The 27,352-nt window shown below is 41.4% G+C and overlaps 3 protein-coding genes across 3 annotated transcripts; 1 reads left to right on the forward strand and 2 right to left on the reverse strand.

Annotated features, from left to right (window-relative positions):
• Positions 1 to 6,385: 6,385 nt before the first annotated feature.
• LOC148342041 (general transcription factor II-I repeat domain-containing protein 2A-like) lies at positions 6,386 to 7,342 on the forward strand. Its single transcript, XM_088288045.1, has one exon. The coding sequence runs from the start codon at positions 6,386 to 6,388 to the stop codon at positions 7,340 to 7,342; it is 957 nt and encodes a 318-aa protein (XP_088144171.1).
• A 7,681-nt stretch (positions 7,343 to 15,023) lies between these two features.
• Positions 15,024 to 20,254, reverse strand: LOC148342042 (uncharacterized). Its single transcript, XM_088288046.1, has 3 exons — positions 20,231 to 20,254; positions 16,789 to 16,894; positions 15,024 to 16,697 (listed from the first exon to the last, which is right to left on the reverse strand). The coding sequence occupies exons 1-3, from the start codon at positions 20,252 to 20,254 to the stop codon at positions 15,220 to 15,222; spliced, it is 1,608 nt and encodes a 535-aa protein (XP_088144172.1). The 3' UTR covers positions 15,024 to 15,219.
• Positions 19,960 to 23,190, reverse strand: LOC148342043 (uncharacterized). The gene is made up of 2 exons (XM_088281148.1): positions 23,141 to 23,190; positions 19,960 to 22,887 (listed from the first exon to the last, which is right to left on the reverse strand). Exon 2 carries the CDS (start codon positions 22,556 to 22,558, stop codon positions 20,753 to 20,755), a length of 1,806 nt encoding a protein of 601 aa, XP_088137274.1. The 5' UTR covers positions 22,559 to 22,887; positions 23,141 to 23,190; the 3' UTR covers positions 19,960 to 20,752.
• Between the last annotated feature and the right edge of the window lie 4,162 nt (positions 23,191 to 27,352).

Genomic DNA, 27,352 nt, shown 5'->3' on the forward strand with positions numbered 1-27,352 from the left:
AACAGAAATTAGCACCCGGAGTCAAAAAGGGGGACTCCTGCTCCGGTAGTCGAAGAAGGGGATGCACAGCTGACTAGCAGAACGTGTGCACGGCGATCCCAATAAAGTGATGCTCAGTATAGTTAGTATAGTATCGTATATAAGTGGACTGAGGCTGGGAAAGATTGGATCTTTCGGACCACCATTATCTGTCGCTGCAGAGGCATACGGTGGAGGGAAGTGCACAGCTGACGAGCTGATGGTCGCACTGCAACCTCAATAAAGAGTGTGCAGTCACGGTAAAAGAGCGTGCAGTCACGGTATATGTGGTTGACCGAGCCGTGGAGCGTTCCGGTTGCTGGAATATAGAATAGATTTTAAGGTGTTCCGATATTGTTGACAGTTTCTTGATTTCAGGGTGTTCCAATGTGGTTCACTTGCTCTGTTGTGTGTTTGTGCTGTTGTCTGTGTGTTAATTGTGACGTGTATTTGTTGTGTAATTATCGAACAGCCTATACGTCGTGTGTGTCCCGTGGCAATTAGTGGCCCTTGCTGTGCTGCGTTCTACTGGGTTGTTGTGTCTCATGTTTATAATTCCCGGGTCTATGTCTTATGATGCTCAATTGGTTTAATGTTAGGGGGTGTGTGAGAAAGTAGAGTGTTAATGTCTGGTGAGTGATGATAAAAAGGAGAGAGTGGGGTTTGCGTCCCACACTCACAACAAAACATGCTTAAAGTATCGTGTGGTGCATACAATATATCGTGTGAAAGTTCAAGCGATCGTGTGAGTGAATGCAACCCTGAAGCAGAACAGGGGGAAACCTAACGGTGATAAGATAAAACTGCCTGACTGGTTGGAGTGGATAAATAATGAAGTTGTGGATATTTTGGTAGTACAGAGAGAAGAATCCAAAACACGGAAAATCTGTGATAGGATGGACCTTGCTCCGATGAGAGTTCCACACTGCTTGAGTCGTAGTTGATTAAAAATGGGGAAATGGTGGGAGTGTAAAATTATGATTGGTATAAAAATTTCAGGGGATGATTAGCAATTAAGGAGAGGATTGGCGATGAAATTACTTGAGATAAAAAGTATATGAAACCGAAACACAAAGGCTTCATTGAGCATGTGTCTTCCGGACGTACGAAATGTGACTCTTGGGAACTCTGAGTTGATTAGGAAATTGAAAAAAAAAGTCAAAGCAAGCAGGGTGAAGAGTGTGGGGAGAGATTGGTGGGGAAAGTGGTTGGAGCAGTTGGATGAGCAGGGGGAGTTGCAGATATGAGGTTGGAAAGATGGGGGTCGAGTGGCCGATGGACGGTAGCTGTTTGTGAGGGTTGGAGATGGGGAGGCGTGGCTGGGGTGCGGACAATATATATAAGATATATAATCATACGCAATACCGACAAAGTGCCACGAAAGACGCTGGTGGAAAAACTGACACCAGGGGAATAACGACGGGAACGAAAAAGGCTTGCAAAAGGCAAGGAACAAAATGAACAAAAATCGCTTACCGCAGAAGGGCAAGGGAAAACAATTGAGCTCAACCGAGAAGATCAATAAATGAAAACGGAAACACAAACAATGAACGGGAAAAAGGTACACGGAATGCAATAACAAGGTGTCTAGAATTCACAACTTGGGACATGAGCATGAGTAAGAGGAATATTCCGACGCTGAGTAGTCAGCGTTGAGTGTTTAAATAGTGCAGTAATCAATGACTTGTCGAGTGACAGGTGTGTGGCTGGTGGGCGTGTCTCTCCAGCCATGACGACATGAACAGGAACAAGCGCTGGAAGGAAACGCCCCCACTCCAGCTGGGCAAACACAAAACAAAAACATGACAGGACAAAACGGACCATGACACAAAAGGATTAGGTTTTTGGGATAGGTTTTAATTGAAACATTTTATGATCATGTTTAAAGAAAATCTTTAGAACAGGAGATGTCTAGCAATTGATGAGAAGTTTGCCAAGTATAAAGTTGGATTAAATAGTTCGGCAGCTGATTTATTAACTGATGTGTATCAAATGTAACAAAGGTGGACGACAGATGTTTTATGACGATGCGACACCAGCCCTGACATGACAACTTTTAAGGGACAAGACAGCATTCCATAATTACCAGAATGCTAACGTCCACATCTATGAGCTGTTTGACGTCACAGGTGCAGGATCGTCAGCCACGTCCAGGAGGAACAGGAGAAACTACATCGCGGGGACTGAATGGGAAAATCCACAAACGCAGTGGTAAACTTTGGCATATGCTGGCTAAATTGAGGCTAAATTAGCGCCGAGGGAGGGGTCTCTGTGTGGAATTGGAAAGTATCTTTTTGGTGAATGAAAGTGTGACAGAAAAAGTGTTTGTATGTCTAAGTGGTTTGAGTGAATGTTTAAGGGACGGGCCTCAGGAAAGAAACCTGATTGAGGGCACCAGTAAGCCCGAACAGCACATAGGATGCAATGGGCGGACAGGTCTGATCAACCTGAATCCCTATTGCACTCCCAAGTACTGATTTTCAAATTGTTATTGGAGACAGATTGGACTAATCAAATTCAAGCATCACGTGAATGATTGATTGACGTTATTACACAAAATTTATGCAAAACTGAACGTTTCAGAAGGGAGGTAATTTACCCCTTCTCGCTTGCAAGTGCCACTCCTCCAGTTCTCTCCACAGGTTTGAGGTGACATATGACGTGTGTGACCTGAAGGTCGGAGAACGCTTCAAATAGCGCCGCATCACGCCCATCCCGGAGTTTCTCCTCAACAAGGAGGGAGATATAAGATATTCTAAGTTAGGTTCCATGAAAACAGATTAAGATATAGTTGTTGCTTTAGCCTGCTCATGTGCTCCGCAGTTTTAATATTCACATTGGGTGCACGAATAGATAACACACACCCAGTCCAGGACAGAGCAGAATTTTGTTGTATTGTTAAGACTTTTCCATAATATACGGCACCACAGCGGTGATACTTGAGGTTAATTTCAGTTAAGTTGGCGGTGGCGCTGTTTTTATGAAAATTACTCACTTAACGCAAGGGTAGGTTCTTCGTAGAGGGGATTACAGAGTTACATGCGGGACAAAATTTACTTGTCAGGAACTGTCCTTACTTGAGGCCGAGGCCAGACCTACAGACCAGCATGATGGTCACCGGCTGATTGGGGACACCTCAGGTGAGATTGGTCGTGCCGTGCATCAGATATTTCTGGCCCCGTTGGGGCCGATGTTGCTGTATCTTTCAGGTGGGGAGCGGAGGAGACAGGCCTGGTCTATGTGGCCAGGGCGAGACGTGAATGGAGTGAGACTTCCGGCAGTGACCCATCCAATAATGTCGTCATTCCGCAGCTGTTCCAGTTGGCCGTCCTTTGGGCGTGTCCTTCCGGTTACGGACATCATGTGAAACAGTCCATCAATGAAAAAATGATCAGTCTCAGGAGAACACATTTTTTTTTACATCATTTTGCACGACATCAGAAAAGGAAAATGTGGGATTGGATTAAGGAGCGTTACTAAAAATTGCAGGTTCAGGTGGCCAAGAGGGCTAAAAATGATAAAATAAAAAAAATGAAAAAAAAGGGGGGGGGGCAGCTAATGCATGCAGCTCCCATTGCACCTGCGCCTTCCGCTTCTGCTGCTCCTAGGCAAGGTTCGGGTGACGCGGCACCCCAGCAGACTGGCTGTCCGTACCCGGCCGGTCAACGAGGTCGGGATTGCGGTAACAGAGGTAGGGGTGGTTATAGACGGGGGTTGTGAGTGGGGTGTGCTCTTGCTGTGGGGTCACTGGGTGATAAACTGCACATACCGAGCCACTTTCTGGAATGTGCCATCTTCTGGTCCGGTGCCATTCCTGTCGCCCAGAGCTCAACCAGCGCAGGGGGCGCCACCGTTACCCACTCCCAACGCACTATTGACACCAACCCGCTGGTACCCCATTCCATGACAGGGGGCCACGGAGCATATGTGGTGCTCTCCTCCATTCCACTGGCTGAAATGAAACATCTGAGGGCAGCTCTGAAACCTGGTTCTCCATCCTCCCGCGGTGGGTATGCCCTGTTCCTGATCCAACCTCCACCCATTCACCAATTGACCCAGTACATTGTACACTGTACATATGATCGCACACATGATTTGGTTTATCAAAATGCATTCATCCAAATTTAGTCAGGAGTTCATCTTGCATTAGGATTATATATGTGTTATGTCTACCGGCGTTGCCTCGCATGCGTGCCTTGTCCCTGAGCAGCAGAAATGGTATGAATTGTTTACTTTCGCCAAGCCACAAATCGCATTGACTATTGATGCGCGTCTTCATACTAAAGATCTAGGCCCCATGGTAAAGCGGTGTGGAGAGGCGGTTGGCTGGGTTCAGACGTCTATTACATGTTGAATACTCCGCGTCACAAACAGGGTATCATACTTCAGCACCCACTACAAATTCTTCGGTTTTGGGAACGTGACTAAATTTCAAAATTTCACGAAGCGGGTCACTCGGGAGAGGTAGCTCTGTGTGCGTCTCTGCCGGAGGGGTTGTGGACACGGGGCCCGACTGATTTTGGGCTCTGCTCCACAGCTCCCCCAATTGTTTTACTGTCTCTACACCCTCGCCCAGTTGACAGAATCAGAGTTGGCACAGCCTGGAGGTGGAGGGAGGCATTCGGGAGACAATAGGAGGTGAAGACTGCAGCGGTTCTTGGAGCTGTCTACGTCTTGGAGAGCACCTATTCTTCCCGTAAATTAATTTGGTATCTGCGTAATTCTAGTTTGGGATTTGTATTTATTTATTTTTATCATAAATGGTAACTATTTCATTTGGTTTGCTTTGAAGATTTGCCAAAAAACGGTCAAAATTGGAGCGTTAGCTCAGCGCTTAATTTATAATCTCTAAACATTTAGTTATTTGAACTCAGTGAACTACATTTTCCTGAATTCAGGAATAATTTGCCCATCTTGCGAAGCCAAATTCTAACATTGTGCCATATTATATCTTATCATATATTATCATTCGCACATAAATGTGAACCAACACTGCTGGATTGTGGTGATTATCGGCACAACGAAATGTATACGTTGGAAAATTGTTTCTCGGGGCAATGCCTGTGAGGATGCCACTGTCTAGATCAGGGGTGCTCATTAAGTCGATCGCGATCTACCGGTCGATCGCGGAGGTGGTACTGGTCGATCGCGGCGTGACATTAAAAAAATATCATCCTAGCATCAATGCCGTCACTTGATTAATATACAAGGCAGCCATTCAGATGACAACTGAATGTTGCCATTCTGTTGACCAATCAAATCAAACAACGGCTCTAAGTGCAGCAGAACTTACGATGTCAGCCTATCATCCATCCCCGTTACTTGATTGACATACTGGACAACCAGTCAGATAACAACTGAATTTTGACCTTTAGGTCACCGCTCATGCGTAAACAACGACGCAAAGTGCTAAGCTAGTCGGCGAATTGTGTCAGATTTTAAGCCCTCGCTAAAGTTTATGGTCACTAAAATGAGTGAAGGAGCTGGACCAAGTAAAAAGGCAAAAACATATCATTTCCATACAGAATGGGAGGTGGACTTTTTTTTCACAATGTCATTTTCGAAGTGCGTTTGCCTCATATGCCATTCTATCATCGCAGTACCAAAGAAGGGAAATGTGGAGCGGCATTTTCGGACTGTTCAAGAAAGATACGAAAACGACTTCCCGCCGAAAAGCGAGCTAAGAAAGAGAAAGGTGAATGAACTAAAATCCCAGTTGACAAGACAGCAGTCATTTTTCACACAACATACTTCAAAAGTGAAGGCGGCCACCGAAGCATCGTTCCGGGTGTGTCACGCCATTGTTAAAAACAAGAAGTCCTTCCAAGACGGAGAGATGGTAAAAGAGGCATTCGTTGAAGCAGCTGACTCATTGTTCCGGGACTTTAAAAATAAGGCAGAGATATTATCTTCAATCAAAGCTCTGCAGTTGTCAAGACATACAGTTACACGTCGCTGTGATGCCATGGCCGAGGATTTAACCCAGCAAATGTGGACGGACATCAGAAATTGTGAATTTTTCTCACTGCAGTTGGACGAATCTACGGATGTGAGTGACACAGCCCAGATGTGCGTTTTCATTCGCATGGTGTGAAGTGATATCACTGCAAAAGAGGAGCTATGAACAGTACTTCCCATGAAAGAACAGACGCGAGGAGAGGACATATTTCAGACGTTTAAAAACTTTATCGAGAAAACTGAGCTCCCAATGTACAAATTGGTGTCTATCACCTCAGATGGAGCACCTGCAATGGTTGGGCGTGTGAATGGATTTATTGCCAAGTGCAGGCAGGATGATGCGTTCCCAGACTTCTTGAATTACCATTGCATTATCCACCAACAAGCCCTATGCGCTAAAATGCTTAACATGAAAGAGATCATGGATGTGGCAACGAAGATCGCATGTTCTATTCGAGCCAGATCTCTTCAAAGACGGTTATTCCGTGCACATCTGGAGAAGGCTGGCTGCAACCACTCTGAGTTGTTGCTACATACTGACGTGAGATGGCTTAGTCGTGGGAAATTCCTCAAAAGATTTCGAGAGCTCTGTCCGGAGATTAAGGAGTTTTTCCGTGTATCTGGACATGCAGAATACAAGCAGCTAAATGACGGCCAGTGGCTGTTAGACTTGGCATTTTTAACCGATCTGACAAACTTGTTGAATGACCTTAATCTTGAGCTGCAAGGAAAAGACAAAACAGTGACCAATATGATCAGCTCAGTTCACGCTTTCAAACGAAAGATGCAACATTTCTCCACAAAGCTGCAGCACCATGATTTGGCAAATTTCCAGAACCTGGCGTCAGAGTTGGAGACGCAAGGGAAGGCCTGTGAGCAACTTGACAGTGCACGCTACACGGAGCAGATCACCGGTTGTCTGTCAGAATTTAACAAACGCTTTCAAGACTTTTCTTTGCTCGAGCCAGTCGCTACATTCATGTGCTATCCTTTTCAGGAAGATGTTGAGGTTGATTCACTCGCATCAAACATTGCATCACTGTTTCACATGAACTCTTCTGGAGTGGAAGATGAGATTTTGACTCTACAAACCGACATTGAACTGAAGTCGAGAGCTCATGGACAGTTCTGGAACTTACTCACGGAGGAAAAGTACCCTAACATGAGGAAATGTGCTATCTCTTTGACTGCATTATTCGGCTCCACTTATTTATGTGAGTCAGCCTTTTCTTACATGAAGATCATTAAGTCCAAATACCGTTCCACCATGACTGATGAACATTTGGAAGTGTGTTTGAGGCTGGCTATCAGCAGTCCGGACTATGCATCCCTGGCTGATTCAATTCAGTGCAAGTCATCAAAGTAAACTCAGTTAATTTAAAAAATGTTAATAGTTAATTATGTGTGTTTTGCAATATTGGCTCATTTGGTTATGTAAGGTACATCAACATACATTGTACGTACAAATAATCCTTAATACATTTGAAAATAAATCGATGTTTTGCATTTTTGTAGTGGGTAGATCATTTTGACTCGGTCATTTTGAAAGTAGCTCGCATGCTGAAAAAGTGTGAGCACCCCTGGTCTAGATTATATTCAAAGAAAGCTTTTACAACAGTCTGGGAATTGAAATAGATATAGATATAAAATTTGGTGGGTCTACGTTAATTACAATATCTTATTCAAGTGCCTGATACAAGCTTCACAAACAAGTTAAAAAAAAGTGATTGAGTGCAATTAATGACGGTAGTGTTGCGATTATTTAGTTAAGAAATTTAATTGCGGGACGGCACTAATTAATTTGTTACTTTTTGTTGTCTAATATAACTTTGATTGGGATCGACCCCACTAGGGGGGGGGGGGGTCATAGTATATTTCTTGCCGCATGCATTTTTTGTGGCCACAGGTTGCGTTTTCATTTTGATGGTAAAATATTTTTCGGCGGGGATTAAAGGATTGTATTACGATTACTGGCATTATTTTAAACACATACGGGACAGAATGTCGATTATCAAAGTTAGCAGGTTCATATTTACTGAATATTTTAAACATTGATGAAACAAGAAGCATTTATCAAATGGAACTAGAAGCACGGGTCACAAGAATAACTGGGATTGTAGTCCTGATGTTTTCTGATTTATTATATTTTTCTCATATGCTAAATTTATAGTACTTAGTTTAAATGTGTGAACTTTATTGAAATTCTCAGTAGTGAGAACAAATTTGCACACATAGCATTTCCATGAGCTGCCCTCACATTCACAGCACTTCATAGACAAATACGACGAAGCACATTCTCCACATTGGCTGTAGAGATGCAAACATACCAAATTGGGCACTGGAGGACTCACATAGACGCTATCGCAAAAACACATTCCGAAAGACAGAACAATTGGAGATCGGAGCACACGCACATACACACTTGCACATACACGTACACCTGCACACACATGCACTCCGACAAGATTCCAGAGGAATGCCAGCGAGGCGAGCGACGGAGAGACTGCCCGCCAGGGAAGGCCAGCCTTGGCGTGCCAGTCTACGGGACCAGACGGGAATCAACTTATCCAGACGATGACTAACCTGGGGAGGACCTTCCCTTGGACGTGGACCCGTGCCGTGGGAGGGAGCGAGGACAACCGATTCAACCTACATTACCCTTGACATAAAAAACTCCTATAAAAACTGAAGCTGGGCTGAAAGATGGCCCGCATTTTTCGACTGTGCTCGCCCAAGTGCAGTTTTCTCGTGAGATTAAGAAAAAGACGCCCAGATATCTGTGTTTGTACTATTTCCTGAACTCCAGAAATTGAAGAAACTACATATCGGAACTCTAATCAGTTGTTGTTGAGTCTTTATTTGACCCTTTTCTTCTTGAGTACAAAAAATGAACATGCATTGGCGTAAGTTTGGCTTTTAAAGGTTGATTTACGAAACTACTTCTCATTTCCATGGTGACTGAACTCCAACATCATCTTTCCACAAAGAGTCAGTTCCTTCAGTTTTTTTTGTCTTTTTTTTAAGCTTTAAGGATCGCTGCTATTGTCACCAGCACAATTGTGTCTCTCAGCTTGCTGTTTAGTGGCGAATTTTTTCGCACAAACGCTGCAACTAATTGGCTTGTCTCCACTGTGTGTTCTTGTGTGGCTTGTTAAATTCGCCTTTTGAGAGGAACATTTTCCACAAACTAAGCATGAAAAAGATTTTTCACCACTGTGTGTTCTCATGTGCGTTACCAAATGAGACTTTTGAGAGAAACCTTTTCCGCAAACTGAACAGGAAAAGGGGTTTTCACCACTGTGTGTTCTTGTGTGGATTGTTAAACTTGAATTTTGAGAGAAGCTTTTTCCACAAATTGAGCAGGACAAAGGTTTTTCTCCACTATGTATTCTTGTGTGACTTGTTAAATTTGCCTTTTGAGAGAAACTCTTGCCACAAACTGAGCAGGAAAAAGGTTTTTCACCACTGTGTGTTCTTTTGTGTTCTGTTAAATATGTCTTTTCCGAGAAGCATTTTCCACAAACTGAGCAAGAAAAAGGTTTTTCACCACTGTGTGTTCTTGTGTGGCTTGTTAAATGTGATTTTCGGGAGAAACTCTTGCCACAAACTGAGCAGGAAAATGTTTTTTCTCCAGTGTGTTCTTGTGTGTCTTGTTAACGTTGCGTTTTGAGAGCTTTTACCATGAACTGAGCAAGAAAAAGGGTTTTCACCACTGTGTGTTTATTTGTGCCCTTTTAAACACAAAGTTAATGAGTCAGTGTGACATGCCCTTTCACCTTTAGCTTGCCCATTATCATCATCATTATCATCATCATCATCGTCATGAGCGTCTGATAATGTGTCCTCATTTTGTGCTTGTGATGGTCCCCAGTGGTTTTCATCACCTTCTGTTGTCACGTGATGACTTGAGCTGCTGCTTGGAGGCTCCGCCCCTCTCTTGTCCTCACTCTCATCCTTGTTTTCATCTTCACTCTTTGTAGGGACAACGTTCACTGGTGACTTGTTAATCTCCTCCTCCTCCTTTTTGATGTGAGTCAAGTTTGGCTCCTCTTTCACAGAACGGAGATCGTTTGCACTGACGTCTGTAGGACACAAAAAGACAAATTTGGTTTGGTCAAAGCTCAGGCGGCGACTTTGTCTTATATTGTTTCTAGTACATTCCAACATTCCCCTTTTTAATTTTTTTTAATAAAATTTCTGTTTCTAAATAAATTTGAAAACAAAATTACGTGTGAAGAATCAAAATCCCTATGCATAAATTAAGCAACAACACTTTCACTCTGACATATATGAATAAGGTGTATTTTAAAGTTATTCAATATGTATTAAAATTAGACTAAGATACACCATAATATTATTCGAGTTCACTGAATTATTTTGTAACTGCAATGATGCTTAACAGCCATAGGGTGTCAGTAATGAGTAACAAAGGAACACAAGACCTCCCACTGATACATCATTAGACATCATCATTGTCATTTGCATAAATTATCAAGAACTTTGAGTTGTGGGGGAGATGCAAACCACCTGGGCCACAGGAACTTTATTATCAGGAACTAAATGTTCCTGGCCTTGTTGGTAGAAAAGGGGGTTGTGACGTTCTCCCTTTTTAAGCCCATAGTAAGCCAAAGATGCAGATGCATTCCTTGCAGCATGCGCTTGATCACCGATGAGATCCGTGCAACCTTGGATGGATGCATTCAATGAATTTTAAATGTTTGGATGAGGTGAAACTACGCACACGTGCACAAAACTGTGCGGGACCACCCGAGGTTCATTGACCGAGCCAGTAAAAATTTCATAAATACATAGGACCAATACGTACTTGATTTTTTCAAAAACTTAATCCATTGTGTTATAGCCACTAAAATTCATCAACGCCATTGATCTTTTTGCCACAGTGTGCACAGTTTTTAGAGTCAGGTTCAATCATTCCATAAGGAATTGCTTGAACAAGATATGTCAGAGTGTTTGTCAAAAACGAGACAAGCCTTGATAAATGAATCACCCAACCAAGATTGTCTTTGTCACTTGCAAGGAGCAGTCCACCAAAGAGAAAAGCTTTCCCGCTCCTGTGCGGCGTTTTATTGAAGCACAGCAAAGTAATTTGTATATGCAAACTCATAAAGAATGGAAAAACATGAACACTTTGACATTGTCATATGTCAAATGTGAAATAATCAGTTCAAATTTTATACTGGAAAAAAACATGGAGTTCACCCCCCACTATTGGTTATTCTTTGGCAATTATTTTGTGCACTGATTTAATTTGGCATAAACAAATGTTCAGCAGACCTGCAAGTAAAAGTCAATATTTAAAAATAAAACGGCAATAACCTTGAACGCATTTCCCCAAACAACTTAATGTTGTGATGCATATTTTTAACGATGGAAAGTCGTTCTTTACAAAGCAAATGAGAGTAACACCGGTACAAACCTGCTTTGTGTAGCACAACACGAGGCTGCTTCCAACCTTCGCCCAGCAGTTGAAGATGTTGCTCGTTCTCTTCTTTTATTCCACAAAGTTCCTCTTTGCACTTGGGTGTCGTTCTTTCACACATTTTCAAATGATAATTAAAAAAAATCCACACTTGATCTCTGCTTGGCGATGAGTCATGTGCCTCTTTTCGTTAGCGGCTAGCTAGCTAGCAAGCTAAGCTAACTACGCCGAAAAGCATCAACGCGCGAAAATGAGGTTATCGGGACACAAAGACTTAACGAATTACATCCTGTGAGAAAATTACAGTCAGTTCCACACTAAATCAGAAGAATTTAGCGATGGGTGTTTTTGTTCCGGTGTGGACGGGTCGGTGGATGTGGTCGAGGTCCTTTTTTTTTTTTTTTTTTTTTTTTAATTTATTTTTTTTTAATTTATTTTTTTATTTTATTTATTTATTTTTTTTTTTATGTGGTCGAGGTCCTTCGGAAGCTGCACGCTTGCTAATGACGTCATGCTTCAGACACGTATTTTTCAAATATATTTCTTTGCCTCTGTGTCTGTTTTTACACCTTGATGTTCTATTTTAATATATATTTTATATAATATTTGAATTCGGTTGATAAAAAAAAAATTTAAAAAAATAAATTAACGCCACATTGGCGAGTCAGCTCTTACGTCACTTCTGCCTTTGCCCGGAGAATCCGCTGCTGCAACTGCAGTGGGACGTTTACGTTTCTCCGAACGAACTTGCAACAATGCTGTGGTTCACTCGCAGGCTTCGAAGTTAACTTTAAAAACTGCTTGCCCTTAGGGCAAGTGCCAAAATTTGCCTTGCCCGAGTGGCCAAATTACTTGCCCAACTTGGGCAAGTGACAATTTTTTTTCTCCTTCCCAAAGATTAAATTACCTTGCCCTGAGTGACTTTTTGGATGACAAAGTGTGTGATTACAAATTGCATGAATTTTTTTTTCGGACAGTTCCTGCCTCGAAAGAATTACAACAGAATTACAATTACACAGTCTTGTTTTCATCATCAACCATGAAACCCTGCTCACAACAGCATGTATCATCCTGTGCAGTTATTGAAAATGTTAATTGTAGTTTTAATAATTAAGAAATCTTCATGTTAAATTGGGAAAATGATATTACAGCAATCCAGATATCAATTTTAAGTCCAGGGGAGCCTATTAATTGAGTAATCACATGAGTAAAATATGAGTGTGGGAAATTTGTGTGTTCCTTTAAGACCAGTGCCTGTGGCGCTGCCTCCATAAGTTTCATAGCATAAACAGAACACAGTCAATGACACGATGTCAGGTCACATCATGGAGCTAACGAATTAACAGCCAATAATCAAATATTACTCCCTTCCTTACTCGCAACTGAATTGTCTACTTAAAAATATGCGAGCTACTTTAGTCATGTCAGAATCCGAAATGTTCGGATTTGAACGAACTTGTCGCCACTTGTAAACATGCGCAGAAGGTAAGAAAACTTCCGACTGTCAATTTTCGGACGAAATATCGTAGGTTTTTGTTGTGTTTTTCAAACTTCAAATGAAGATGCAACTCCAGTGAGTTCCAATACTGCGGCGCAGTGCGGCGCTATGCCGAACCAACACACCAAAAAGTCGTAACTGGCGACCGTTCAAAAATCTGAAATATATTCTTTCTTTTTTTAAACCACAATGGCCGAAGGAGGGAAAAGTGTGATTTTTTATTGCAGATACACTTGCAAGGACATTTTCAAGTCGGACCTTTCAAGAGAAGCTATATCGTCCAACACTCACTCAGTGGTGCGTAAGTGTGTTTCTGTATATTATTTGTCCAGCCGTGGTGTCATAAATTATGGTATTTTCATGGGGATTTATTCAAGGAGAACAAAGTAGGACTTCACTGAAGGCACAGGTGTGAAATGCACTGAAGTAACTTAAAAATTAAAAGTAAAAAAAAAAATTATGTTTGTTTAAGAATGTGCAAGAAAGAAAAATGTTGACAAATGTTGAAAATAATATTTTCCAGGAGGTATTTATTTCTTTGTTGTTTATTCATTCAATTCTATACTTATTTCAACATTGGAGTATTATTTTTCTTTCAATATGTAGTATATTTTGTCTTTGAAGTGTGGGTCCTTGCTGCCTTCAGGAGAGGCAGCCGAGCAAGGCTGGATTGGTGATGGAAAAGAACAAAAGAAAGAAGAAAGATTTTATTCTCGTCACATGCTGATGTCAAAAGAAGTCTCCCCAAAAACGTGCGAGCCCCCTCTCAGACATTCCCTTCTTATGGGGAATGCCCAAATAGGACATGAATATCTAATTTTCCCTTGTTGCATATGCATTCCCATCCCGCTAGTCTTCGGGATTTCCCTCCAAAAGTCCCCCAGAGGGAGAGCAGATGCGTCTCCCCGTTGATACGACCAGTCTACTCGTGACCACCTTAAATTACTTCCATACCCTGGAAGGTCACTGACCTGGCGAGAGAATTGCCCCCACCATAAACAATGCTCAGGCCTATTTTCTCTCAGGGCAGTATCTGGTTACATCGGAACTTCAGAACCAAGACTGGTCACTTCTGTGACCTCCAGTCCCTTCATAGTTTCATAAAGAGAATTACTTCCCAGATCTAAATTAGGCCATTTAATAATACACAACTTTTTTTTAATTTATTTCAATGTATATTTAAGCTTGCTTATGTAATAATACAATATTTATTCAATTGTTTTAGTATGTAAAATTATCAACAATTTGAACATTTTTATTTCACACTTGAATATTTCTGAACATATTTGTTCTTTTGAAAATGTGTGCAATTTAAATTATTCCATCCATCCAGCCATTTTCTGCCGCTCATCCAGGGTCGGGTTATTGAATTAATTTTTTAAGTATTTTTTATAATTCAATATTATTTCAAAATCAGGACTCTTCTCAATTAGTTCAATATTTATAAAATGTTTCTATATTTGTTATTAATTGAATTAAGTCTGTATGTGATTTCCAATTTTACATTTTAATATTTTCCCATTTCACTATATAAAAAATCCAATGTATAAAAAATATAATAGAGCATGAAAAAAAATATTTGGTATATTTGACAAAATGATAGTTTTCCCGAAGTGAGATTCTGCTTAGCAATAAACCCCAAACGCTTGATAGAGCTCAACCTAGAAAGTGTATTTGGGCAGTCAGAAATTTATTCAGAAAGCGAAATATTAAATGTATCTGAGGGAATATTTGAAGAGTTTGAGTTTTGTTCAATGGACCATACATATACGAGCCAGCCAAACACAGCGAGAAAACCAGCGCTGACTCCAGTCGCCATCAAGTTGCCAACTCCTGACATTCCAAAACCTTTGAGAGAAACTGAGACTATTTGCGTTTCTCTGTCTGGTTCTTTTTATAGTTCAACTTCGAGTTCTGTTTTTCACCTTTTCACACAGCGTAATGGAGGCCAGTTGAGCAAGTGGAACAAGTGATTTTATTGATGATTGTGGAAGGCACCGATTTCATAAGCACCGTTTCTTCTCACACCTTTTCCATTAAGTACGATTAAAAAGACAACTGAAAAGCATAATGTTAACAAATGTTATTCCAGGCAAAGGCAATAAATTTTATTTACATGTTTGATGTTAACACACAAAAAAACTCATCATCACTCAGACACAATGGTTCTTCTGGCACTGATCACATTGGCTTTGTGTCAATAAAAGAGCTTTGCAAAATTCAATTTCATATTTTATTGAAAATCACATTTACATCTTACCACAAAGAGTCGGTTCTTTCATTTTTTTTCTTATTTTTTTAATCTTCAAGTATCGCTGCAATTCTCACCAGCACAATTGTGTCTCTCAGCATGCTGTTTAGTGAAGAATGTTTTAGCACAAACGCTGCAACTGAATGGCTTGTCTCCACTGTGCGTTCTTGTGTGGATTCGTAAATGCAACTTTTGAGAGAAGCTTTTGCCACAAACTGAGCAGGAAAAAGGTTTTTCTCCACTGTGCGTTCTTGTGTGGTTTGTTAAATGCAACTTTTGAGAGAAACTCTTGGCACAAACTGAGCAGGAAAAAGGTTTTTTACCACTGTGCTTTCTTGTGTGCCTTACTAAATGAGACTTTTGAGAGAAACTCTTGCCACAAATTGAGCAAGAAAAAGGTTTTTCTCCACTGTGTGTTCTTGCGTGCCTTGTGAAATTAGAATTCTCTGAGAAGCTTTTACCACAATCTGAGCAGGAAAAGGGTTTTTCACCACTGTGTGTTCTTGTGTGGCTTGTTAAATGTGACTTTAGAGAAAAGCTTTTGCCACAAATTGAGCAGGAAAAAGGTTTTTCACCACTGTGTGTTCTTGTGTGGCTTGTTAAATTTGATTTTAGAGAAAAGCTTTGACCACAAAACAAGCAGGAAAAAGGTTTTTCTCCACTGTGCGTTCTTGTGTGCCTTACTAAAGAAGACTTTCGAGAGAAGCATTTTCCACAAACTGAGCAGGAAAAAGGTTTTTCACCACTGTGCTTTCTTGTGTGGCTTGTTAAATGCGACTTTTGAGAGAAACTCTTGCCACAAATTGAGCAAGAAAAAGGTTTTACTCCACTGTGTGTTCTTGCATGCCTTGTGAAATTAGAATTCTCGGAGAAGCTTTTACCACAATCTGAGCAGGAAAAAGGTTTTTCACCACTGTGTGTTCTTGTGTGGCTTGTTAAATGTGACTTTAGAGAAAAGCTTTTGTCACAAATTGAGCAGGAAAAAGGTTTTTCACCACTGTGTGTTCTTGTGTGGCTTGTTAAATGTGACTTTAGAGAAAAGCTTTTGTCACAAAACAAGCAGGAAAAAGGTTTTTCTCCACTGTGCGTTCTTGTGTGCCTTACTAAAGAAGACTTTCGAGAGAAGCATTTTCCACAAACTGAGCAGGAAAAAGGTTTATCTCCGCTGTGTGTTCTTGTGTGCGGTTTTAACGACAGCTTTGAAGTTAATGAGTCAGTGTGACATGCCCTTTCACCTTTGGCTTGCCCATCATCTTCATCATCATCATCGTCATGAGTGTCTGATAATATGTCCTCATTTTGTGCTTGTGATGGCCCCCAGTGGTCTTCATCACCTTCTGTTGTCACGTGATGTCTTGAGCTGCTGCTTGGAGGCTCCGCCCCTCTGTTGTCCTCACTCTCATCCTTGTTTTCATCTTCAGTCTTTATAGGGACAACGTTCAGTGGTGACTTGTTGATCTCCTCCTCCTCCTTTTTGATATGAGTCAAGTCTGGCTCTTCTTTCACAGAACGGAGATCGTTTTCACAGACGTCTGCAGGACACAAAAAGACAAACACAAATTTGGTTTGGTCAAGTCAAAGCTCATGCGGCGACTTTGTCTTATATTGTTTCTACCGTGCTACCTTGACTTATGCCTGCCGCACACGGAGCAATGCGTGCGACCCCAACTTGGACCGGACCATGGGGACATTTCACAAAATTACGTTTGACGATGTAAACCTCCCTTTTCTAGCAGCACAGCTGTGATAAACGAGCATTTAAAAAGGAAGCACCCCTCTGTTGTCCTCACTCTCATCCTTGTTTTCATCTTCAGTCTTTATATGGACAACGTTCACTGGTGACTTGTTGATCTCCACCTCCTCCTTTTTGATGTGAGTCAAGTCTGGCTCCTCTTTCACAGAACGGAGATCATTTTGTCTGACGTCTGCAGGACACAAAAAGACAAATTTGGTTTGGTCAAATCAAAGTTCAGGCGGCGACTTTGTCTTATATTGTTCCTACCGTGCTACCTTGACTTGTGCCTGCCGCACACGGAGCGATGCGTGCGACCCCGATTTGGATCGGACCATGGGGGCATTTCACAAAATTACGTCCTACGGTGTAAACCTCCCTTTCGCAGCACAACAGTGATAAACGAGCATTTAAAAAGGAAGCATGTTGCGGCTGATGCCGATTTCATTCCTGACATACTCACAGACGTTTCTGGAAGCGAGCTGAAGTTAGCACACACACACGTCTGATGGAACACCTGTTGTGGGACCCTAACTTTTTAATGGGGGCCACTGGGGGCCATCGCAACATAATGTCATTGATAAAATAGGAATCCTTCAAGTGAAATATGTTTACAAGTATTTCTTTTTGCATTTATGGATAGTTTCATCGTGGGTATTTTTGCTTCCATTATAATCTGGATCCCTAAAAGAATTAAAGGGGCCCTGGCATCAGAGTCGCTATTTATTGCATGATTTACATTTAGCCTGCTAGTACATTCCAACATTCCCCTTTTTATTTTTTATAAAATTTCTGTTTTTAAATAAATTTTAAAACAACATTATGTTTGAAGAGTCAAAATCCCTACACATCAGCATTAAGCAACAACACTTTCACTCTGACTTTCATGTTGACATATTTGAATAATGACTGTATATTTTAAAGTTATCCAATATGTATTCAAATTCGACTAAGATACACCAAAATATTTTAAGAGTTCACTGAATTATTTTGGAACTGCAACGATGCTTAACAGCCATAGGGTGTCAGTAATGAGTAACAAAGTAACACAACACCTCCCATTGTTCCGTCATCATTGTCATTTGCATAAATGATCAAGAACTATGAGTTGCGGGGGAGATGCAAACCATCTGGGACACAGGAACTTTATGACCAGGAACTAAATGTTCCTGGCCTTGTTGGTAGAAAATGGGGTTGTGGCGTACTCCCTTTTTAAGCCCATAGAAAGCTAAAGATGCAGATGCATTCCTTGCAGCATGCGCTTGTTCACTGATCGAGATCCGTGCAACCCTGGATGGATGCATTCAATGTATTTTAAATGTTTGGATGGGGTGAAACTACGCACATGTGCACAAAACAGTGCAGATCCACCGGAGGTTCATTGACTCTCACCCGACGAAGCCAGTACAAAGTTAATAAATAAGACCATTACGTGCTTGATTTTTAAAAAAAACTTAATATTTTGTGTTTTATCCACTAAAATTGATCAACCGCCATTGATGTTTTCGCCCCAGTGTGCAGATTTTTTAGAGTCAGGCAGAATTCCTTCCGGAAGGAATTGCTTGAACAAGATATAAATACCAGAAAATGTAAAATGTTAAATAATCAGTTCAAATTTTATAAAAAAAAAAAAAAAACATGGAATTCACCCCCCCCTTATTGGTTATTCTTTGGCATATATTTTCTGCACTGATTTCATTTGGCAAAAACAAATGTTCAGCAAACCGACGAGCAATATTTAAAAATAAAACGGCAATAACCTTGGACGCATTTCCCCAAACAACTTAATGTTGTGATGCATATTTTTAACGATAGAAAGTCGTTCATTAAAAGCAAATGAGAGTAAGACGTGTACAAACCTGCTTTGAGTGGCACAACACGAGGCTGGTTGCAAACTTCGTCCAGCAGTTGAAGATGTTGCTCGTTCTCTTCTTTTATTCCACAAAGATCCACTTTGTACATGGGTGTCGTTCTTTCACACATATTCAAATGATAATTCCCAAAAATCCGCACTTGATCTCTGCTTGGCGATGAGTCATGTGCCTCTTGGCTGCCAGGATGGCCGAGTGGTCTAAGGCGCCGCGTTCAGGACCCAGTCTCCCCAGGAGGCCTGGGTTCGAATCTCGAATTTCCCCATTGTGAGACTAATAAAGGCATTATTATTTATTATTATTATTATTTTTGTTAGCAGCTAGCTAGCTAACAAGCTAAGCTAACTACGCCGAAAAGCATCAACGCGCGAAGATGAGGTTATCGGGACACAAAGACTTAATGAATTATGTCGTAGTCCTTTAGAGTAGCACTGGACATCCTTTGAGAAAATTACAGTCAGTTCCACACTAAATCAGAAGAATTTAGCGGTGAACTGCTTTTGTTCCGGTGTGGATGTGGTCGAGGTCCTTCGGAAGCTGCGCGCTTGCTTATGACGTCATGCTTTAAGCGCGTATTTTCCATATATATTTCTTTGCCTCAGTGGGTTTTATTTACACCTGGATGTTCTATTTTAATATTTATTTTATATAATATTTTAATTCGGTTGATAAAAAAAAATTAACCAAATAATTAAATTAACGCCACATTGGCGAGTCATCTCTCGCGTCACTTCCGCTTATGCCCCGAGAAGCCGCTGCTGGAACAGCAGTGGGACGTTTACGTTTCTCCGACCGAACTTATACTCGCAGTGCTTCTCAATTATTTCACGCCCGCCCCTACCAAGAAGAAAAAGATTCGCGCCACCCCACCACCAATTGTTTTTCTATCTTTGTAGATTGATATTAGATTGTCAATAAAATATCCCTTAACTAACCTAAATTGATAAGAAATATAATTTTGAGAACTATTATAGTGAGGATCTCGAAACTCAGTACTCTGTTGTGCAAATATTGATGAGATGACAAATATTTGTCATGTCATGTCATTATCCACACGGCTTATCCTGAACAGGGTCGCGGGAGAGTGCTGGAGCCAATTCCAGCTGACAACGGGCGAAAGGCGCACTACACCCTGAACTGGTCGCCAGCCAGTCACAGGGCAGACATAGACATCGTCACTGAGTGGGAACTGAACCCACGTTGCCTGCACACAACTCAGGCGAGTGTACCACTCCACCATCAGTGACATGATAAATATTTACGAATACGTTTTTTGTCAAAAACTTTATTAACATTAACTATCACTCCCGTCAGATAATCATCACAAGTCTCGAATCTTCTTACACAGCTGACATTTATTAATTTGTCACCGTCAAACTCGATGACTGCACAATAATTCTGAGGGGAATGAGCTTCAAATGCTGGCAGAAAAGTCACTTCAGAAACTTCTTATTCAGCCAACCAAAAGACTCAGCTTGTCAATCATGTCCGACGGCACTTGCCTTGCCACGTAAAGAACGCATGAGTATGAACAGTGCAACTCTCAAACACGTCCCCGGAGCAACAAACAATATAATTACTTTCCTATTGTTCCATGTACAAACGATTCACAAATAGGAAAAGAAAACTTGCATGACAACTATACACAAATTATCAATAAAGTCAACTTGCCAATTGTTTGATGAATAATAAATTATAATAAATTAAATGACAAATAATATTTTGGCAGTTAAACTCCCACCAAATCACAACAGCTATGTGATTTACTTTTCTTTCAACACTTAACAGAGTGTTTTATGAAACAACTAATTACTCCTCTGCCTCAAGCAAAAGTACTGTCTTCTGTACAGGCCTATCTAGATAGATTGGCTTCTTAATGCGTTTGCCTTGGCTGTCTAATGAAGAGTCACTGAGCTGAAGTTTTACCTATCTGACTCTTCCATCTAAACTTGGATAAATATCTGCTACTCTGGCAATCTTCCCCTTATCCTATGATGCTAGCGTCTGAGAAGTGGTGAAGCTCGTACTTGGATCCTTCTGAGAAATGCAATGGAACGAAGCACCTTCTGATCTTTACTTGGGACAGGTTTTGTAGATCTTGTAGCCACGCTTCCCATTGTGTTCTGAGGCCTTCTGTGAGTGGCTCGTCCCAACTGATGTTCTCTCGGCACATTTGTTGTAAGATCTGTTTCCCTAACAGAATGAAAGGGGCAACGAACCCTAAGGGGTCATAGATGGATGCCACTGTGGATAAAACTCCTCTTCTAGTCAGTGGGTGTTCCTTGACTGTAACTCTGAACTGGAAATCATCAGAAAAAACACACCATTGAACTCCGAGCGCTCTTTCCATAAGCGGTTCTCCTAAAGTCATGTCCTGTTCTTTGACACTTTCTGAACGCTCTTCAACTGGTATTGTATCCATCACCTTCCTGCTATTACAGACAAACTTGTGCAGTCTGAGCTTGCCTGAGCTACAAAGCTGTCGAGCCTCCTTGATGAGCTGAACTGCCTCAGTGTCGGATGTGACACTTACCAATCCATCATCCACATAAAAATTTCGCTGGATGAATTTCACTGTCTCATGGCTAAATTCCTCCTGCCCTTCAGTGGCTAGATGTTTAAGACCAAAATTGGCGCAACCAGGGGAAGAAGCTGCACCGAACAGATGCACTCGCATACGAAAGACTGATGGTGGTGACTCTAGATCCCCATTCTCCCACCAAAAGAATCTCAGATAATCTTGGTCTTCAAGTCTTACATGGAACTGATGAAACATTCGTTCCACGTCGCACATGATAGCGACTGGACCTTTGCGAAATCTACAAAGTACTCCCACCAAAGTGTTTGTGAGTTCTGGTCCGGTGAGAAGGTGGTCATTCAACGCTGTGTTCTGGAACCTCGCTGAGCAATCGAAGACCACACGTATTTTGCCAGGTTTTTGTCGGTGATAGACTCCATGGTGGGGAATATACCACGCTGGCCGGTTTTCCAGTGCTTCTACTGGAACCTTCTCTGCATCACCACGAGTGATAATGTCTTGCATGAAATTCACATAGTCTGAGCAGTACTTCTGATCTCTCTTAAGCCTCTTCTCTAGACTCTTTAAACGCTGCACAGCATATGACTTGTTATTAGGAAGATTTGGTCTTTCTTGTTTGAACGGGAGGGGCATCTCATAATGACCATCCTGCTTATGTTTGATGCCTTCCTTTAGCTGGGTAAGAAAATTGAGATCCTCTTGAGAGACAAGTGTCTCTTCTTCTACTCTTTCACTAAAGTCGGACTCCAGTACTCTTAGGAAATCTACTGGAGTGAAAACTTCCTTGATCCGAGTATTGCAGACAAAGTGCACTTCACTTTTGAGCTTAACTGCTGGTTTGGGCTTGGGTGTCACTTGCCGTACAATGATGCGGTGACTCAATCCTATAGCATCATCTTCATACTCGCCAAGCTCACCATAACTCACTATGCTCCAGCCTAAGTCAGTCTTCTGTGCGAATGGCTGGTTCTTTTCTCCACACACAACCTCTCTGGGCATGAGTGCTTGTGGGCAGTTGTAGCCGATCAGTAGACCAATCTCACAATCCATTGGTGGAGCGATACTCTCTGTAAGATGCTCCAAATGAGACCATGCCTTCGCAGTCTCAGGGGTAGGAATGTGTTTCTTATTTGCAGGGATGAACTCACGCGTGTATGTGGTGGGAACTGTTATTCTGTCCATGGAGAATATCCCTCTGATTTGCAGGTCTCTGATTCTTTTACAGTGCACAATCTTCCTTTTCGATGACATTGTTGATAATTTAAGGTTTACTTGTTCTTTGTTGACATCTAGATTATCTGCTATGTCTTCTAAAATGAAAGAAGAGTCACTTTGTGAATCTAAAAGAGCATAAACAAGCACTTCATTACTGGAGTCAGTAGGCGTTGACACATAGACTGGTATTATTGCTGATGTCTGGGTGTTATTGCCATCTTGAACAACTCTGTGGCTGTGCGCTGTCGCTTCAGCAACGTCATCAGTTTTCTATGTTAATTGTGATTTTGTTTCTTCGCTTGCTTCCTTGTGCTCTTGCGTTGATTCTTGGTCTTCTTGAGGGTCTTGGTCTTTCTTTGAGCGATCTGCGTGTAAGCATGTAGGGTGTCGCTTAGAACAGGTTTCGCAAACCATTCGTTTTTTACAGTTCTTAGATAAATGGCCAGGTTTCAAGCAGCCAAAACATAGTTTTTCACTCTTGACATATTTTACTCTGTTTTCAACCGGTTCCTTTATGAATTTGCGACACTTACATACACATACAATGTCCTGCTTTCTTACAAAACATGCATGTTAATATGATCTTTTCACTAGCGTTTGTTCTGAGCGCATTAGCACCTGCGGAACACTTCTTGTATCCTTCTTCAGTCTGACTCTTGACCTTTCCCTTTCCATGTCCGCCTTGATGTATAGCTTGGTATGATGTAATTGGATTACATGCAATGCTTGCTTCCATTGTCAGAAATGTAACAAAGTAGTTGAAGTTAGGGAACTTGTCATGCTCAAGTTGATATTGAGTAGCTTTACGATTCCACCTGGTGCATAACCAGTCCGGTAGCTTAGCGCTGAGCTTCTGATTTTCTATCCCATCGTTCAGTATACTTAGACTGTCATTTCTCGTCATAGCAGAGTCACAACTATGCAAAAAGTCTACAAATTTCCTCAACTCCCCAGTCTCCTTTGAAGCAATCCTAGGCCAGGAATGTAATTTGTCTCGGAACGCTTTGGCAATTACAAAAGGTTTACCATATCGTTCGTGGAGCAAATCCCATGCTGCTTGATATGCATCATCAGAGTCACTCATGAAGTAGCCTTCTATGCCTTCTTTAGCTCCGCCTCCAACATATTTTTGAAGGAAAAAGAGTTTCTCAGTATTTGGGATATTCTTCCTCTCAATGAGTGTCTGAAAGGATGACTTCCAGTGTCTAAACTTGAGTGGGTCCCCAGTGAAGACAGTGGGCTCTGGGATTGGAAGCCGGTTAGCTGATATGGCCTCAGCCAAAACCTTCACAAGGTCCTTTGTGTCATCTTGTGGAGAGTTACTTTGAGATATCGCTGAAGTTATATATGGATGTTGGGTATAATAATGCACGGGGTTTGCGTGCTTGACTTCTTGCTCCACGTTGGGCGATTCAGAGTGCTTAGGTTTGAATCCTTGGTCTGAAATTAACTCAGTTTCATCGTAGACTTGAAGCTTTGCTTTAGCAGCATTTAGTCGTTTTAGCTCTTCTAAACGCTCTAGTTGTCTTTTTAAGTCATCAACCGACTTCTGCCTTGATGCATTTTCTTCTTGCTGTTTCTTTAGGAGAACAGCTTCATGGTTCTGTTCCTCTATTTTACGTTCTGCGTCTTCCTTCTCAGCTTCGAGCCGGCGGGATAGTGCGTCTGCTTCTTGTGCTGCAACTATCGACCTATTTTCAGCTTCAAGTGCTAGCAATCTCTCTCGATGTTGTTCTTGCTCAGACATTATTTGTAACACAGCTTTAGTTGCTGCATACTCAGAAGCAGCTTCCTTTCTTTTGGCTTCAGACTGAGTTGAGTGAACACTATCGCCCTTTGTGAATGACTTTATAGTATTGCAGACTGTGGTTGCAAAACAGAGGGTGCATCAGGCCACATTAGTTCTTCCTTATTTCCTGCAATTTGAGATTGTGCATTTCCTACTACTTGATTGGAGATGGACACACACTTCATGTGGGGGGCTGTCTAGCTTTCGGTATTCATCATACACTTGATTCAATTCAGAGAGTTCTGTTTGAATATTGCTGATATGCTTCTGAAGCACATCACTAGAATCCTGATGAATCACAGATTTTTTTGCTACCTTAATTAAGGCCTTCCAGTACTCATAACTTCTATCAAAGCGACGTAGTATCTCTTCCGTTTTTACACGGTAAAGTTCTTTACCCTTCTCTGTAAGAGTACGCTCTCTTTCACTTCTACGTGGTAGATCTGCAAACGTGCTCAATAACATTCTTAGGCTGCTTTACCTCTTCTAAATCATCAAGCTCAGATTCTTCTTTTGAGTCAAGTGGCTGCTTAGACCCTTCTATATCTAAAGGCTGTTCTGTCTGTTCTACTTGTGACATTTTTACACTTGATTGGTGCTTATTCTTTAACACACAAATTACATAAACTTTATCCACGCGTATTCTTATTTCTTATGGAAAACAATAATGCACGCTACACACAGTCCCTTATTGTTATCTGCTCGTTTGTGTCACCTTTCAGAGCACAAACTAAAGTGCTTTGTCTTATGGACTCAAATTGAGCGAGCAACAGGTGAACTGATGTGTCCAGGCTTATCTGAGTTCCAAGCTTTGCTCTGTCGCCGTCCTCCTTCGTTGAGCATGTGCGAGCAGAATGCGCAGACGATCGCTTCTTCATCCAATGCAGACGAGTTTCACTTCTTCATCCAACGCAGACGAGTTTGACTTCTCCATCCAACGCAGACGAGTTTGACTTTTCCATCCAACGCAGACGAGTTTGACTTTTCCATCCAACGCAGACGAGTTTGACTTTCACTCCCGTCAGAAAATCATAACAGTCTCGAATCTTCTTACACAGCTGACATTTATTAATTTGTCACCGTCAAACTATAAAACATACAAAAATATAAATATACAACTGCAATATACAATATTTACAAAGATAATGAAAAGAAAAGCACAGCAACACCATCAAGTGTAAACATATTTGCTAACAGCAAAACATACCTCGATGACTGCACAATAATCCTGAGGGGAATGAGCTTCAAATTTTGGCAGAAAAGTTACTTCAGAAACTTCCTATTGAGCCGACAACAGACTCAGCTTGTCAATAATGTCCGACGGCACTTGCCTTGCCACGTAGAGAGCGCATGAGTATGAACAGTGCAACTCTCAAACACATCCCCGGATCAACAAACAATATAATTACTTTCCTATTGTTCCATGTACAAACGATTCACAAATAGGAAAAGAAAACTTGCATGACAACTATGCACAAGTTATCAATAAGGTCAACTTGCAAATTGTTCGATGAATAATAAAATTATAATAAATTAAATGACAAATAATATTTTGGCAGTTAAACTGGGGAACATGCTTTTTTCCGCCGTAGTCCAGCTGAACGATGCAAAAAAGGCGATCTCAGACAACGCGAGTTTGAGCTCGGCAAAGCTGTTTGTGCCCCTCGTTCACGCAGTACTGATTTAAAAAAAAAAAAAAAAAAGCGTTGCCCTGCCCTGTTTCTTCCGCCGCTACTTAAATGCCCTGCGCCAAGCTATCTTGCGCCGCAACAGAACAGACTTTATTTGAACTATATCTAGGTCCATGCACCGCAGCAGCAACAAGCTACGTGATGGCAAATAAACGACTCCACTAACAAGTAGCGTGCTAAACGAGGAGGCGAGCAAGGAGGTGCTAAGCGTGCTCATTGCTAAAATTAATTGCTTTGATGTGCGCTCAACTTTTAACATAAGTCTGACTTAAACTGCGTTTGGGTGGAGAGCCAGCAGCAATGAACAGAAATGTTGTATTGCAACCATTAAGTATCTAAACATAAAATAAAAGGAACACCGAAATCGTACACTGTATCGTAACCCATCCATCCATCCATCCATCTGCTGTACCGCTGCTCCTCACTAGGGTCGCGGGGGGTGCTGGAGCCTATCCCAGCTATCTTTGGGCAGTAGGCGGGGGACACCCTGAACTGGTTGCCAGCCAATTGCAGGGCACACAGAGGCGAACAACCATCCGCGCTCACACTCATACCTAGGGGCAATTTAGAGTGGCCTGCCATGCATGTTTTTGGGGGAGAACATGCAAACTCCACACAGGATGGCCGGAGCCGGGGATTGAACCCACGCCCGATGCTGTTTCTCACTCTGAGGCCATCGTGCTAACCAGTCGGTCACCGTACCGCCCGTATCGTCACCATTTAAAAAAAATAAAAATAAATGAATAAATAAAAATAAAAAGTATAGTAACCATTTTTTCAAAAAAAAAAAGAGTCGTAAACATACTCAAGCTGTTGCTTTGTTATTGAAATTGAATATTTGTTTTAAATCCCCCAGGCTCTTCTTTTTGTCTTTTCTATATTATGTTCGTATTAATGTCTGTGTTTGTTAATAAAGCTTTTTATACAAAAAACGTATTTGTAATATTTATCATTTTATCAATATTCGCACAACAGAGTACTGAGTTTCGAGATCCTCACTATATTTCTCAAAATTATATTTCTTATCAATTTAGCTTAGTTAAGGGATATTTTATTGACAATCTAATATCAATCTACAAAGACAGAAAAAAAATGGTGGTGGGGAGGCGCGAATATTTTTCTTCTTGGTAGTGGTGGGTGTGAAATAATTGAGAGCCACTGCTAGTATATGCAGACATTATATTCATACAATCTTGCAGTCCGAGTGAACCACAGCATTGTTGCAAGTTCGGTCGGAGAAACGCAAACGTCCCACTGCTGTTGCAGCAGTGATTTCTCGGGGCATAGGAGGAAGTGACGTCAGAGCTGACTCGCCAATGTGGCGTTAATTTAGTCATGTCATGTCATTAT

Source organism: Idiotropiscis lumnitzeri, chromosome 2 (genome assembly GCF_059441095.1).
Source record: "Idiotropiscis lumnitzeri isolate Australia: NSW breed Sydney's pygmy pipehorse chromosome 2, RoL_Ilum_1.0, whole genome shotgun sequence".
Taxonomy (NCBI): Eukaryota; Metazoa; Chordata; class Actinopteri; order Syngnathiformes; family Syngnathidae; genus Idiotropiscis; species Idiotropiscis lumnitzeri.